Below are 16,296 nucleotides of genomic sequence, written 5' to 3' on the forward strand. Positions count from 1 at the left end.
ATGTATGTACACATATACACACGTATGTGTGTGCGCATGGCAGATGGGGTGAGGGTGACTCCACAGGACTTGAGACAGACCGGACACGGGGTGGGGTGAGGATGACCCCGAGTTCATGGTCCTGCAGGATAGGATGGTGATGCCCTTAGCAGTGGGGAAGTTGGGAAGGGGAGAGGAAGGTTGGCTGGTAAAGCTGCAGCCCCCAGAGCTTTGAGGCAGATGCCTCACAGACATTTTGCACCCGACCTCCCCTCGATACCCAGAGGAGGAGAGAAGTAGTGTTATCATCGGTGCTCTGGCAGCAAGTCATCACTCCCTGCAGTCGGAGCCAAGCTAACGACTTCTCCCCTCCTGCGGTTCAAGTCCATCCCATTCTCCCAGTGCTTTCTTCTCCACGTCAGCCTATATAAGGGGGATGGAGGGGGCGTTTCGGAGTATGAGCACCTCTGGGATGCGGGCTACTCATCCACTTTTGGGGTCCCCCTTCACCAAATTCACCAGTGGCTCCGTGAAGCTGTCACATGTGCAGTGGTCACACCCCGGTAAACAAACTAAACCAGGTAAGTGACAGGCCCCAGTCCTGGCGGTGAATTAGGGGGTGTCCACCCCAAGCATGTGAGGACTTCCCCTGGCTGGAGGGGGGAGGAGAATAGCTTGTCCCAACAGCCACGAAGGCGGCGTAGAGCTTGGTCAGACACGGAAGACGCCAAGGCCATCGCCAGGCAGCCTGACTTTTGTCCTGCTCCTGGATGTTGATGACTCCGGCACAGCGAGCGAGGAGGGCGACTGGGCAGCTCTGCCTCACTTAAACCCAGCTCACGCGTGAATCACTGGGCATCTTCAAAAGCGCATGCACAACAGCTCGTACAAATCTTCCTTCCTGTGTTTCTCTGGCTTTGTCACGGTGTCAGCACCACAAAATATCCCACTGCATTCTCAGACCACAATCGGTGCAGCCAAGGGCTGGTTTGCTGCTGCTACAGATAGAGTGGCTGTGGATACTTTGTTGGCCCCTCTCCCATCCCCACTAAACTGAGCTGGAGAGGGAAATGGCAGACCACTCCAGTGTCTCTGCCAGGAAACCCCCCGCGGGGTCACAGACAGTCAGAGATGATGGAAAGCGACTGAACAACAGCGTAACAACACGCGGGGATGCACACAGCATACAGCGCACACGCTCTAACATCCTGCTAAGGCGTCGGGCTAGACAGCCTCTCTGTGCCCTTCCAAGATCCCCTCTCCGGGCCTCAGTTTTCCCATCTGCAGAGTCCCCAAGGCCCCCGATCCAGCGCTCCATCCTGACTCTGTGGTCCAAGTCCACAGGTGGGAAGGTGGGGGTTAAGAGGGCAAGGAAAGAAGAGTCCAAGGCAGATGCCAGGACCAGAAGGGTTAAATGGGATAGATTTCAAGCTGAAAGCAAAGAGCATAACCTGAGCCTACTTTAAGTCCCTTTAATCTGCTGCCTCCTGTCTGAATAGCAAAGAGCGTGTGTGTTTAACGTCCTGATCTTGGACCCGGGGCCTGGCCCAGCGAGGAGGTGGTAAATATTGACAGCGGGCATCCAGCGTCCCGGGGGCCCCATTTGTCCTCCTGCGCGTAATCCCTCTGTGGGTGTTGAATGAGTGGAGGGAAGGAGGAGGAGGAGAAGGAGGAGGAGGAAGAGGAGGGGGAGGAGGAGGGGGAGGAGAAAGGAGTCGTCCATCCCTCAGGAGCCAGGCATCTCCTGGAGCTGACTGCTGACACACGGTGTGACGGGCTGCCCCATCTTCCCTGCTCCGTAAACACCAAGGTAACAAGGGGGCTCTGTGCCCCCCGTGCGGTCGTATCCCGGCTACAGCTGGCAGGGCAGTGACTGATGAATGCACCAAGGAGATGGCCTTGGGACGTCCTCACCAAGAGCTTCCTGAGGTCCAGGGGGAGGACGGCAGCTCCTGTATTAATGGTCTTCTGGACAGGTGCCCACAGAAATGAGAACTGGAAGGAACCTTCAAGCTCACCCAGGCCAACCTTGTGATTTTACAGATGATGAAACTGAGGCCCAGAGAGGGAATCGGGGACTCAGCCAAGGTCACCCAGCAAACCTTGGTGGACTGAGGGCTGGAGGCCTTCCTGGAGGAGATGGGCCACAGGAAGAACCTTTCAGTAGATGAAGTCCACTGACCTCCATGATGCTAATGGATCCTCAGAGCAGTCCAGCCCACATGCACCCTACCTCCATGGCTCTCTACATTTCCAAGGCAGTAACAGATCCTTCATTATCAGGTTTTGTATCTGGAAAATGAAGACTCCAGTCTGCGACCCCAGGCAGCCTTTCTTCTGTTAGTGGCTTGGCAGAAACTCTTAGCACCACAGATTTGGGCTGGAAGAGGCCGATCAGTCCAGCTGAGCAGCTGAGGCTCTGAGGGCTTGCCTGGTGACTTACCTAATGTCACACAGTAAGGAGAAGAAGTAGGATTCGAACCCAAGCCTTGTGACTCAGGTGTCTTTTTCCACTTCCCTGGGCATAAGCCCTCAAGATGCAGATGATGTAATGGCAGCATCGATGAAGCTGCAGGCACTGGGGGGAGCCAGCTCGGGCTCTGGGATGGGGGGGGGGGTCTTGCTCCTGCCTTCTGTTACCTGCAGACAGGGAGGCCGCAAGATGGGGGGGAGCCGGCAGTGACAGTGGGGGCAGGCGGGGCATCCTCAGGGCCTGGGGCAGATGTACTCATCTGACCAGTCGGAGCAGTGCTGCACGCGGTCCCGGCAGAGGTGCCGGGGGACACAGCCACAGTATTGGTACAAGGTGGAGGGGCAGCTCCACCACTGAGGCCCACAGGGCGGGCATCGGGCCACTAGGGAGGGAGAAAAGAACAACATAAGAATGTCCAGCCTGTTCCCTCTGCTCCCCCATGTTCAGCAGCTCTCCCCGGCCCGGGGCCGAGCTCCTTACTCCTCACTTCAAGGCCATCACCCAAACCTGCCAGCTTTGTCTCCTCCTGACCAACCCCTTCCTCCTCCCTCTGTCCTCTATGCGTTCTGAGGTATCTTCCCATCTTTGTTTCTTTGTTTCTTTTTTTCCTTTTGGCAAGGCATTTGGAGTTAAGTGACTTGTCCAGGGTCACACAGCTAGTGTCAAGTGTCTGGTCTGAGACTGGATTTGAACTCAGGACCTCTTGACTCCAGGGCTGGTGCTCTACCTGCTGTGCCACCTTGCTGCCCCTTCTTCCCATCTCTGTAGCTTGGATCCCCTTATTTCGCTTCCTGGGAACACGTGACTGCTTCTTATCCAAACCAAGAGTTTCAAGGGGCAGAGTAGCTAGGAGAATCCCCCCAAACAGGTAATAATCATAACTAAAAGCCCAACCCACTCAGAGTGGCAACACGAGTTTATCAGACTCTCTGGGAGTTTTTAACTCTGCAAGCAAGTTGTCCACAGCCGCTGCTTCTCACGCTCTGGAGAAAATGCCCGGCTTTCCTGGTCATGGGAGGAGGTGGAGGAAGGCTTCAGAGGATGGATGGGATTTGTCAGGTGACAACGGGGAGCGAGGGCATTCCAGGCACAGGGAACAGCCCAAACACCCCAGCCGGGAGCCTCTGAAACTAGATCTTGGGGGCAGATTGTGGGGAGCTGGTGACGGCGCCTGAGCTGTTGCTGGGAGACTCTGGGCAGAGGGGCTGCTCACACCAGCCCAAACCTGGGGGGCGTGGGGGAGGACTTACAGGTGCCTTCATCAGAGCAGTCTCCACAGTCATTGAAGCCATCACATTTCTGATCCTCAAACAACCAGGACGTGGGGTTGCTGCAGTGGAACACCAAGAAACTGGGGAGGCTGTGGGGGATGTTGCCTAGAGAGGAGAAGGCAGAGACAGAGGGCATGGCCTGAGGACAGCTGGTTCCACTTTAAACCAGTTAAGGCAGCAGGCGAGGCTCGGGTGTCTGGGGGAGGAGTAGCCTGTGGTGATTTCGCCAGACCCTGACATCCTCTGCAGATGCCTGAGCCTTGGCCACCTCCCTGTCCATCCCACCTGCCCATACTTCACCCACTCTGCCTCCTAATGGCCTCTAAGAGAGAAGAGGCAATCCTGGGCATGGAGAATCTTGAATCAAAATCCAGCTATTTATTCACTACCTGTGTGACCTTGGGCCTCAGTTTCCTAATCTATAATATGGGGCTATGAGGCAGTGTGACCTAAAGAAAGGCATCATGGGAAAGTGGGTAAGAGCACCAGCCTTGGGGTCAGGAAGTCCTGGGTTCAAGTCCTGTCTCTGACACATTAGTGTTACCCAGCCCCTCAAAGCTCTTCCAGGCCACAGAGACTAGCCGGTATAGAGCAGGAGCTGACTGAGCAGAAGCCTCTGTCCTAGTTCACAGGTCTGGCCAGAGAAACCACCAAAGTCCGAAGCCGAGGGCCAGCCCACACTTACCACACAAGGCTTCTTCTTCGTCCTCTCCGTGTGCGCAGGAACGGACGCGGTCACACAAGAGGCTGGCAGGAATGCAAGTCTCCCGGTCATCACACAGGAAGCCTGTCTGGTTGGACGCAGTTGCACAGGCCCTGGTCACTGAGGAAGAAAAGCCACGGAAAATGGCTCAGTCAGAACCCAGTGTGCCCACGTCATCTGCCCACGGCTACCCCTGTAGCCAGGCCCCCCAGAGGGGCTTCATAAAGGCCCATGATTGACACTCTCATTAATCACTCCTGCTCCAGGACTCTAGAGCCCAGGGAGGGCCTGTGGAGGAGAGTAGGGAGAGCAGGGGAGGAGCAGGATCTTTCAGGGTCAATGCCACAGAGCTGAGGATTTCCAGCACCTTTCTTTTTGGCTTGGGGCACAGGCTTCTTTGGCCCACTGAGCTCTGAAGCTGGCACCACCACAAAGCCTCAGGACACTCAGAGAATGCCCAGCTTTGCTTCACTAAGAGCAGCCATCTCTGACGTATCACGAGGTTAGTGCATATGTATAATGGGCAAATTGTGTTTACTTTAAAAATGCCACTCATTCTGGGTAAGTACAATGTCTATTAAACCAAAATATTTATAAATTTTATTTTATCTTCAAGATCATGGCAACTAAAACTTTCTGGGCCATCTAGAGAAACTTGTGGCGCACGCGCACACACACACACACACACACACATACACATACCCTTTGACAACCACTGCTCTCATGAGTAGCCACAAGGTAGGAAGTGTAGCAGTAGAGACACCCAAGACTTCACAGGGGGAAAGAAGCCAAGAAAGGAGACAGTAATAGAACCCATGGCTTCAGATGCTTAAATACAAATGCCCCAAGTTGAGGCAATAAGAATGAAAAACTAGAAGTTCTGATGCAAGGAGTTCAATTTGTCTGCACAGATACCCCCGAGACTGGTAGGGTGAGACCTGCACCTGAAATATGCCACTGATGAGTAGAATTTATTCAGAAGAAACAGGATTGGAACAGCATTGAACATTCATGAGAGGAAGTCCAGGAACTAGTAAAAGGAAATAGGATGGAGAATACTGTGGGCAAATAACAGTAGAGGGAGAAAGAGAAGGCCTATTGTTAGTAGACTAGGCTAGAGACCACTGGGACAGAAGAGAGAAACTGATAAGGAGTGTGGGAAACGAATCAAACGTGGCATAGAGATATGATCTTAGTAATGATGAGGAACTTCAATTATCCAGACACGTATTAGATTTCTGTCTCTGCCTCTTTTTCTCCTTTTCTCTCTGTCTCTTTCCCTCTGTGTCTTTTACTGTCTCTCCCTTTTTTTCTTCTCTCTGTCTCTCCCGCTGTTTCTGTCTCTCGCCTCTCTTTTTCCTTCTCTCTCGCTCACTAATAATTTTATCTTTCTAAAGGTGGCTAGACAATGGGGTAAAATGACTTGCCCAGGGTCACACAGCTAGTGTCAAGTGTCTAAGGTCACATTTGAACTCAGGTCCTCCTGACTCCAGGGCTCTATCCACTGCACCACCTAGCTGCCCTGAGATTCAGTGCTTTTGTGGGAAACGTGAGAGCTGGGAGGCCAGTGTCTTCCATGTTCCCAACCAAACTTGAGTCTTTCTAATAGTAAGGCACAGGTCTTGTCCTTGATGGTACAAGGATGTAGAACGTCAGAGGCGGAAGTCTGACCCAAACCAGGCATTCCTTTTAACCTCCAAGGGTGAGTCGTCTAGTGAGGTGACCCACACTAGGGCACCAAAGCACCATGTAACCTTGAGGAACACGCCACCCAGTAGAGAAGGAAGCAACAGGGGATGGCCATATTGGCCAGCACTTACAGGTCCCCCAGGCCACGTTTGCAATGATGAGCTTTGGGGGTACCTCATTCAACCTCTATATGAGCAGGGATTCCCTTGATAGGATCTTTGACATGTGGTCATCTAGCCTCTCCAGGAGGAGCCTTGGGCTGTGCCCTGCAGGCCAGGGATCTTACTTGGAGATGGCGGCGGGAGCCCGAAGCTGCTGACCAGCCAGAGGATGAGAGTCAGCAATCCAAGGAGGAGCAAGGTCCAGGCAGAGATCCAGAAACCTCGGCGAGTGCAGCAGGAGAAGGGGCTGCAGCAGTCTGTCCAGGAACATGGAGAAGGTGTGACTGTCGCAGGCCCAGGGGAGCCGGGGAAGCATGAGGGACTGCGGGCGCCAGGCTGCCTGCGGTATCTCTTGTTTACTCAGCACGGTCCATCTCACCCTCTGGGAGCTTTCAGTCAAAACCCCATGACATCAGGCCAGGGCTGGGCCGAAAGCTTCCCCTCCAACTCTCTTTCCACCTTGCCAAAGGCAGGATCTCCTCTGGGGGGTGGGAGGGGGTATTCCTGTGCTGACACAGGGCCGACTCCTCCGGGCTTCGGTGTGTAGTCTGCAGCCCTTGCTGGGTCTCAAATGATGCATTCCCATGTGGCCCGCCTCAGCTTTCCCACACTCAGCATCCCCAGGACCCTGCCTCCAAGAGCCTCAGAGACAGTGATGCTTCCAGCCCAGGGTCCTCTGCCCCCATCCTGGGAAGCTGCAGCCCTGGAAGAAGAGGCCCAAGCCCTGACCCTCTGCCTGGCCGTTGCACCTTGCAGCTGAACCCCTCCTATGTGTTATCTCCCCCATTACACTGTGAGCTCCTGGCACTGAGAGCAGGGGATGTTTGACCCTTCTATTTGGGTCCCCGGTGCTTTGTACACATTAAGTGCTTAATAAATGCTCCATTCATTCATTGATTGGGACACACATATACAGACATGTACACATGTTGATATACATGCATGCATACATGTACACACATATGCCTGCAGACAGACAGACAGACACACCCTTGGAAGGCAAGCTTTTCCAGCCTGGTTTGGGTTGCCTGTTTGCTCTGTGGGCACAGCCTGGGAGAACCCGGTGGCACCTCCTTGGTATGCCTGCCATATTCTGCTGCCTCAAAGAATCTCAGAGAATATCTGGCTGCCTTCCAGACTCAGCTCAAATGTCCCCTTCTGCAAGGCCAGGCAAGGCAAGGCAGGGCAAGAAGCATTTATTCGGTGCCTCCTGTGTGCCAGGCACTGGGTTAAGTGCTGAGGACATGAAATACAAGCAAAGAGAGAAGACCGTTCACTCAAGGAACTGACGCTCTAGCAGAGAAGGGAGCTGAAAGGCCAGAGGACCTCTGTGGAGGTGCCCAAGCAGGGCAATATTGTTGAAGTTTGGAGAGTATGGAGTCAGAAGCACAGCTGGGAGGGGAATGAAGGTTGGTTGGCCTGGGCTGCTCTCCAAAAGACAGGAGGCCTTTTCCAGTTTCCCCTTGAGGCTCTAATACTTCAAAGACATTCTGAAAAAGTTTCCATCAGAGGAACTTTAATCAAAGGATGCTTTGATGCTTGAAGACCCAATTTTGGGGGACCAGGAACACAGAGCAGACCCCATATCACCAGAGTACTATGAATGGGTGGGGCAGTGAGGGGAGGCAAGGAGGAGCCCGGACCTTGCAGTCCTCAGACCAGGGTTGGATCTGGGTCTTGGCCATTTGCCAGTGCTGGGCCCTGAGTGAGTCCCCTCCCCTCTCTGAGACTCAGCAGAAAAGGAATAAGCCTGTACCTCCTACCTCCCAGGACTGCTATGGTGATTCAATAACATAATGGATATGAAATGCTTTGTGAATTTCAGAGGGCTGGGCCCTATCAGGGATCGTTGTTACACTGAGTTGGACAGGCAGTTCCCATGCTTGCCACCCAACAGTACCACCCCCAGAGCACTGCCCAGCTCCGGGGCAGGTCAGCAGGAAGATAAGCCTGAGGGACAGTTGGGCCTGCCTCATTAATCTTCAACAGCTTGGGTTGACTTCTTTGATAAACTGGGCCATCCCTGCAATAAGAAAGCTTCAGGAGGCCCCCCCCCACCCCTGTCCGGGCCCCCAGAGGATTTTCAGGGATTGCTTAAGACAATGACACCAGAGGCACTTACCTTCTTCACTTTCAAAGGTCTTGCTTTCCCCTGCTGGGTTTCCATCTGAGGTCCTTGGCTAATGGCGAGAGAGTGGAATGGAGGCTGAGAAACACTGGTTTGTAGTGCAGAAAAACTCTCACATCACTGCACAGTTTGTGTTCTAAGGTTGCTCCCAGACTGGGGATCCCATGTTCTAGGCTCCCTCTCAGCATGGAAATTCCATGTTCTACGTGTTTCCTCCCAATCCAGGCATTCCAATTTCTCAGTTCCCTCCCTGCTGCCTAATGGCTAGGATACACGGCTCCCATTTCTCCTTAGTTACTCTTCCTCGTCAAAATGGAAAATCAGGATTTCTGTGGGATGGCCATCACTGTTGAACTAGATGTTCTAGCAGAGAAGAGAGTTCCCCTTGCCTTCCCCTTTCCCGGCCAGTTTGCCAATGCTTCATTAGAAAGGACATGGTTTTCTTTTGTGCCCTGGAGCACCGTCCTTGGGCTTCCTTGGCACGTCTTGGTGGTGCGCAGTACAGTTCTGTTATTCTCCTTCCCGCTAAGAAACTGCCTCCCTGCCTCACCCCAAGGACTGTTCTTACGACTAAGTGCATAGATGCCTGTTACCTGAGGAAAGATTCTGTTCATGGCTGCCTCAGTGTCCACAGGAGCCTGGAGCAGTAATCTTGGATGGGAGAGAGGCGAAGCCTGCTTGGAGATCTGTCTGGACTCTCAGATTAAGTTCCCTCCTGGTCCTGCAGGTTTCAGCAAGGACTGAGAGCCAGGACCTGGAGCCAGGACCTGGTTTGTTACCTGGTCTCTAAGGGAGCGGACAATAAGGAAGGAGGCTCTCTCATTCTCTGGCACATACCTGTGAGGTGGTGACTGCTCCCCCACCCCCTCCCTTGCCCTTCTCTCCACCCACCCTCCTTTCCCAACCCTGATTAGCTCAGATCAGCCTTGGTCCATCTCCTGGGTCACAGGGGAAAGGGACATCTGTGGAGGTGCCCTAACCCCTAGTGGACAGTCACAGAACTACACAAGCTCAGTCCTTGACCAGGGATTTTCAGAGATCCACAGCAAAGTAGAGTGTAAGCCCTGTCAGGGTAAGGATTGTTTCTATCCCAGCACAGTGCCTGCCACATAGTAAATGCTGATGAAATTGAATTATTGAATCAAATACCTGAGAGTCTGGCCTGACAGAGGAACTGTCATGAAGCCTCCTTTCCCCTCCCCCTACTCCCATACCCCAGCCCCCACATACATCTGTGATGCCTGAAATTCTAATTCATTCCCTAGCAGGAGATGAGGTTAAAACTGCAGCTATCACTGAAAGACGAAGGTGCTAGGAGGCCTCATGGTGGAGAAGGAAGGAAGCTTGACTGAGAGGCAGAAGAACTAGTTCTCATTCTCTGTGTGACCTTGGACTAGTCATTTCCCCCCAGGGGAGTTTCCTCTACTATAAAATGAGGGGATATTATGATCCCTAAGCTCCTTATTAGATCTGCCAGAGACTGAGATCTCTGATTTTTGGGTAAGGTCTGTGCTTAGAGCAAAACCAAGAACAAAGATTCTGTTGTAAGGCCCCCTCCAACTCTGACCTTCCCTGTTCTAAGGCCCTCCCAACTCTCACATTCTAAGGTCCCTCCTAGATCTAACCTTCTTTGGTCTAACATTTCTTCCAGTGTTGATGTATCTTGCGTTCTAAGATTTCTCTCAATTCTAAGGCTCCTCCTAACTCTGACATCCTCTGTTCTAAGGTCCCTCCTGGATCTGACATTCTTTGTCCTATATTATATGGTTCTCTGACTTAACTGGCCATCAAAGCATATACTGGATCAATCCAACAAAAACTTGTAACGTGTTTCTGTGTGTGCAATTCTGCACTTATCGAATAAAGAGAAATAGACCTGGCCCCGTCCTCCCAGAGACTTAGCTGGAGGATAAGCCTGGAAGCAAACACCCTCTAGAGAGAAGAACAAGAAAGAGGGGTGATGAGAGCTCTGAGGAAGGAGAAGTGATGAGGTGCAGCTGGGGAGGGGCTCTCATGACGGTCAACGAAGGTTTCGTGTAGAGGGCTGGGGCCTGGCCATAGAAAGAGGGATGGCTTCCCCCAGAAAGGCCCTATGGTGTAGGGCCAAGGGCACTGGACGGTGCTCTTGACCCTGACTCACTGTAAAACCTTCTGCAATGGACTCCTGCATGGGCCTCAGCTTTCTCATTTGTAACAGGAGACAGTTGCGCTGGACCATCTTTCAACCACAATTTGAGGTCTGGCAGCATGGCTCCTTCTTCTCACCAGGTGCCTCTGCAAGGCCCTGCCCAGCTGCAGGGGACGAGCCTGGGCCTCACGAGACCTGTCCACCTGGCGTAGCAGCCAGAGCACCAGAAATTACGACGTCGTGATCCCGCTACATCAGGGGCACAGCATGGCCACCATCCCGTCTCCTTTGGCTGTGGGGCTGGACCTCAGTTTCCTTGAGATGTTTCCCCTTTACCAAAAGAACTAAAGTGAGCTGATGTCAGTGATCTTGGAACGGTCATGGAGAAGAGGGGGAGGAAAGGGAAGGGAACAAGCATTTATTAAGCACCTACTATGTACTGGGCCTTGTGCTAAGCACTTTACAAGTGTCTTATTTGATCCTCACAACAACCTTCTGAGGTAGGTGCTATTGTTATCCCCATTTTACAGATGAGGAAATTGAGGCAGGCAGCGGGTAAGTGACTGGGCCAGGGTCACACAGCTAGTAGGAGTCTGAGGTCAAATTTGGACTCTGGCCTTCTTGACTCTGGGCCCAGCGCTCTATGCACTGCACCCTGAAGCTGCCTCTGAGAAGGGCAAACGCCCTGATTTTCTGTAAGAGGGAGGGAATGGGGTTTGCCAGCTGCAGCGGGCCAGCAAGCTTGACTTTGATTCCTGGTAAGACTCTAAAGCGATCATTACTAATAACGCTGTCGTCACTGTAACCTGCCAGATCCCAAGGCCAGCTCAGGGCCACGGAAGGGAAGCTAGTCTGAACTTCGAGCCGCGTCAGTCCCACCTCCTGCACCACTCCTTCAGCTGGACTGAATTTAGTCTGGCATACCAGGAATTGAGAAATCTCCGAGAGGCAAGAAAGGTGAAGCGGGAAGTGTGCGAAAGGAATCAGAGACGGCTGCCCTTTGTTCTCAAAGAGGACCCAAATCACATCACTGTGTTAAGGGTCAAGTTATAGCATGTCTGACTGTGGCTGGTCAGACCAGTACGACCTCAGAAGGCTCTACCACGGGTTGAGCACGAATAATCCATGTGAACATTTGGGGTGGATTCCCTAAATTTGCACATCTCATATTTCTTTTCTTTTTTTTTTTGGTGAGGCAATCAGGGCTAAGTGACTTGCCCAGGGTCACACAGCTAGTAAGTGTCAAGTATCTGAGGACAGATTTGAACTCAGATCTTCCTGACTCCAAGGCTGGAGCTCTATTCACTGCACCACCTACCTGCCCGAATTTCTTTTGAGCTATTTCAATTCTGCTTTGCTCATAGAGCACAGCACCTTCTTTGATGAGGGCACACCTTGCTGGGTGGTCCTTTGCTAGCATCTCCCATGACACACAATCAATCCCAAAGTTCTTCAGAGAGACCTTGAGAGTGTCCTTGTATCACTTCTTCTGACCATAATGAGTGCTTGCCTTGTGTGGGTTCTTTGTAAAATAGTCTTTCATTTATTTATTTATTTTGTGTTTGTTTGTTTATTGGTAATTGGAGTGAAGTGACTTGCTCAGGGTCACACAGCCAGTAAGTGTCAAGTGTTTGGTCTGAGGCTGGATTTGAACTCAGGTCCTCTTGACTTCAGGGCCAATGCTCTATCCACTGTGCCACCTAGCTGCCCCATCTAGTACCTTATCTTGCCAGGTGATCTTCAGAATCTTCCTAAGACAATTCAAATGGAAATGATCCATTTTCCTGGCATGGCGTTGATATATTGTCCAGGCTTCACAGGCGTACAACAATGAAGTCAGTGGCAGCTACGTGGTGCAGTAGATAGAGCGCCGGCCCTGGAGTCAGGAGGATCCGAGTTCAAAGTCAGCCTCAGACACATAACACTTACTATCTGTGTGACTCTGGGCAAGTCACTTAACCCCAATTGCCTCACTAAAACAAAAACGAAAAACTTAACAATGAGGTCAGCGCAAGGGCTCTGCACACCTTCAGTTTGGTAGTCAGTCTAACACCTCTTCTCTCCCACACTTTCCTTTGGAGCCTCCCAAACACTGAACTAGCTCTGGCAGTGTGTGCGTCAACCTCATTACCAATGTGTATGTCCCTGGAAAGTACGCTGCCGAGGTAAGTAAACTTATCTACAGTATTCAAAACTTTTCCATATAGATGGTGTGGTGCTGGCTGATGGAGCACCTGTGTTTTCTTGGTGTTAATTGTTAGGCCAAAATTAGCACAAGCAGCAGAGACTCGACCCATGTTTTGTTGCATCTCAGCTTCACAGGCTGCATGGAGTGCACAATCATCTTTGAACAAAAAAATCACGCACCAACTCTCCCTTCACTTTAGTCTAGGCTTGTAACCTTTTCAAGTTACATAATTTACCATCAGTCCGGTAGCTGACCTTGATGCCGCGCTCACCTTCATCGAAGGTGTCTGACAACTCTGCTGAGAACACCATGCTAAAAAGCACTGGAACAAGCACACAGCCCAGAAAAGGCCTCAGCAGCCCTCACACCAGAGGTACTAGTCTTTCCTGAGCATACTCCACACCCCGGGAGACACTGAATTATTAATTACAATATCCTCCTAACATGTTTTTCTGCTTCTCTCCTATCCCATCCATTTTTCATGCCACTTCCAGAATTATCTTTCTTTCCTTCTTTTTTTCGGCTAGACAATGGGCTTAAGTGACTTGCTGAGGGTCACACAGCTAGTAAGTGTCAAGTGTCTGAGGCCGAATTTGAACTCAGGTCCCCGTCTCAAGGGCTGGTTCTCTACCCACTGCACCACCTAGCTGTCTCTAGTGTGGTTTTTTTTTTTTTTGGTGAGGCAATCAGGGTTAAGTGACTTGCCCAGGATCACATACTGAGGCTGGATTTGAACTCTTACACATGGGTCTGATCAAGTCTTTCCTCCACCCCAAAATCTTTAGTGGCTCTCTACTGCCTCCTGGGTAAAGTTCAAACTACTTGGGATTCAAGCTCCTCCATAACCTGGTGCCATCCTGTTCTTCTATTTCTTTGCATTGCTCATTTAAGAAAACCTCTCTCGTCGCTGTTCTCTGGAATTCAGCATTCAGTTGGGCATATCTTTCCTTTTTTCCTTTTCCTTTCCTTCTTTCTCCAGATGTTTATAAAGCCTCATCAGACAGCCATTCTGCTTTCTTGCTCTTCTTTTTCTTCAGAATGGTTTTTGTTGCTGCCTCCTGTACGATGTTGCAAATCTCTGTCCGTAGTTCTCCAGGCACTTTGTCTACCAGATACCATCCCTTAAATTTATCACCTCCACTTCACATTCATAAGGGATGTTATTTAGGTCATATCCATGTGGTTTATTTCAGTCTGAATTTTGCAGTAAGAAGCTCATGATCTCAGTCACCTTGTTTTAACTGACTGCCAAGAGCTTCTCTACCTTTGGTTGCAAAGTACAGAATCAATATGATTTCTACATGGATCATCTGTATAGTCGCCTTTTGGGTTGTTGAAAGAGTTTGTTATGACCAGCAAGTTAATTCTGACAAAACTCTATTAGTCTCTGTCTTGCTTCACTTTGCACTTTAAGGCAAAACTCAAAAATCATTGAGTGATTTCTGTTTGAATCCAAGGCCAACCATTCAACATCACAGTAATACAAATCTATGCTCCAACCACTGATGATGAAGAGGCCAAAGTGGATCAGTTCTATGAAGACCTACAACATCTCCTAGAAATAACAATGCCCCTCCCTCCCAAAAACCACCTTCATCATAGGAGACTGGAATGCTAAAGTAGGACATCAAAATACAATTGGAATGACAATAGTATACTAACTCCAATGGAACACGGGGAGTTTCCTCAGTTGCAGATTGCACCCCATCCACTATGACTTATCCATGTCCTCCCAAAAGTTTGCCACAGGACCAGAGGTCCTCTCTGTGCTTAGGGAGGGTATCAGTGGAGAACACTCTAGCTGTCCACCTGCCATCCATCTCTCATTCTTGTCCATTTTTCTTCTTTCACGATGGTTTTGTGCTTCTTTGGAGTTCCTTATGGCTCTGTCACATTCTGTTCATATCCAGCTGTTTCCTCAGGGCCCTGCATGAAATTCACAGAATTCTTCTGAGGCAGTTATGTTCCATGTCTTGCTTACATATAGCAACACCAAGATGGTGTTAGTATTGGAAACATGCACACCACATAACTTTGTGTATTATAGTTATTTGTGTTGGTAACTAGGATGTGAGTGTCTAAACTTTCTAGCCATCCCAGTGCTTGGCAATGTGCCCTGAAATCAGTCAATCATTCAATCAGCAAGTGCCCACCAGCTGCACACAGCAAGTGTTGAGTATTTTTTTTAATGAATGAAAAAGTGAATGAATGGCTGGAGAGGACCTGGTGACTGACTGGAGCACCAAGAGTCAAAGGTAGCTTTCCCCATGGCGGTTCACTTGAAAGAGTCATTTGCTGGGGTCAGGGCAAGGAATCCTCTGCTTTCCTGATTAGATCTGGCTCATAAAAGTGGTTTTACCTTCAACCAACCACCATTTCCCAGGGGCTGCTATCTATCATAGCTTGTGCAATCTTCATTTATTCTGGAGCAAATGCTTGCTTTGCACCACCAGGAGTAAAGTCAAGCCAAGGACCAGCAAATGACATAATATTCCTTTGAAAAGGTATTTTGCTAGTGTAAGGAAGGTGAATTTCAGTGTGTGTAAAGTGGATTTTTTGTTATTCTTTCTTAGAATTTTCTTTCCCAGGATCCGTAGCTGTAACAATTACTTCCCAGGTGATAGATATGAGTTCTCGCGATCATGGTTCAAAACAGTTTCTACCATGCTTGCGCAGTACATATAGGGGTGAAGTAATGTAAAATTGTGAGGCTATTGCTGGCAATGTGCCTTCTTTGTCCGCTGCCCTATAAAGGAAGTGGGCCCTGGTCAGTGAGTGGGGACCCCCCTGGCGGTGAATGTGCAGGCTGAATGCTGTGCGTGCCTTGATCGGCCCCCATCAAGGCTTGGGAGGGGGAATCTGTGTGTTTGTCTCAACCGGCCCCCACTGAGATTTGAGGGGACTCAGCGGAGTGCACAAGTTGTGCTGGTCTCGACTGACCCCGTCGAGACAAGGGGTAGTTGCCTCCCCTTCACGCCAGCCCCTGCGAGAAGGGTTGTTAGGGAATGCTGTAGGAGTTGGTGCTCCCATTATCAGCAAACTACCTTTGAGAAGACTAGACTAGAATAAAGTCTTATGACTTTCTTATGACTCCATTCCCATCTTCCTGTCTGACTGGATCAAAAGCGAACCTGCTAGTGAGAAAGGTGCTAGAAATGGTGCAGTCGATGTGTTTACGTGTTCAGCAGCTAGTTAGTATGTTTGCTACTTGGAAAGTTAATTTGAGGATGCGGCTAAACAATATGAACTCCCTCCATCTTTCAAGGGCCAGCACAGAAAATGATTTGCTCTTTCCTTAAGGCAATTTGTGTACACTTGAAGGAGTAGGTATGGAGTACTAAAGGGCAGTCAGTGTGGTGTGGTGGACAAAGCACTACCTAGGCTCAAGCCTCAGCTCTGACTCAACCCGGGTGATCCTCCTTCCTCAGAGTCTGACTTTTGTCATCTGTAAGATGGGGATAATAATTCTTGCTCTGTCTGCAAAGTAAGATGACTGCAGCCCTCGGAAAGTTTACATTGCATTGGGAAAGATGGCTATTATAGAGTATACCTAAGATAGAAGGGGATGGGGGTTGG

General features: G+C 50.5%; 1 protein-coding gene and 1 pseudogene across 1 annotated transcript; both read right to left on the minus strand.

Annotated features, from left to right (window-relative positions):
• Positions 1-1,435: 1,435 nt before the first annotated feature.
• Positions 1,436-2,505, minus strand: LOC144457865 (uncharacterized; annotated as a pseudogene).
• On the minus strand, positions 1,436-9,189 carry LDLRAD1 (low density lipoprotein receptor class A domain containing 1). Its single transcript, XM_020987822.2, has 6 exons — positions 8,998-9,189; positions 8,399-8,456; positions 6,402-6,533; positions 4,409-4,546; positions 3,703-3,828; positions 1,436-2,834 (listed from the first exon to the last, which is right to left on the minus strand). Exons 1-6 carry the CDS (start codon positions 9,016-9,018, stop codon positions 2,686-2,688), a joined length of 624 nt encoding a protein of 207 aa, XP_020843481.1. The 5' UTR covers positions 9,019-9,189; the 3' UTR covers positions 1,436-2,685.
• Positions 9,190-16,296: the final 7,107 nt, after the last annotated feature.

This window comes from Phascolarctos cinereus, unplaced genomic scaffold, assembly GCF_003287225.1.
Source record: "Phascolarctos cinereus isolate Bilbo 61053 unplaced genomic scaffold, phaCin_HiC Scaffold_5;HRSCAF=322, whole genome shotgun sequence".
Taxonomy (NCBI): domain Eukaryota; kingdom Metazoa; phylum Chordata; class Mammalia; order Diprotodontia; family Phascolarctidae; genus Phascolarctos; species Phascolarctos cinereus.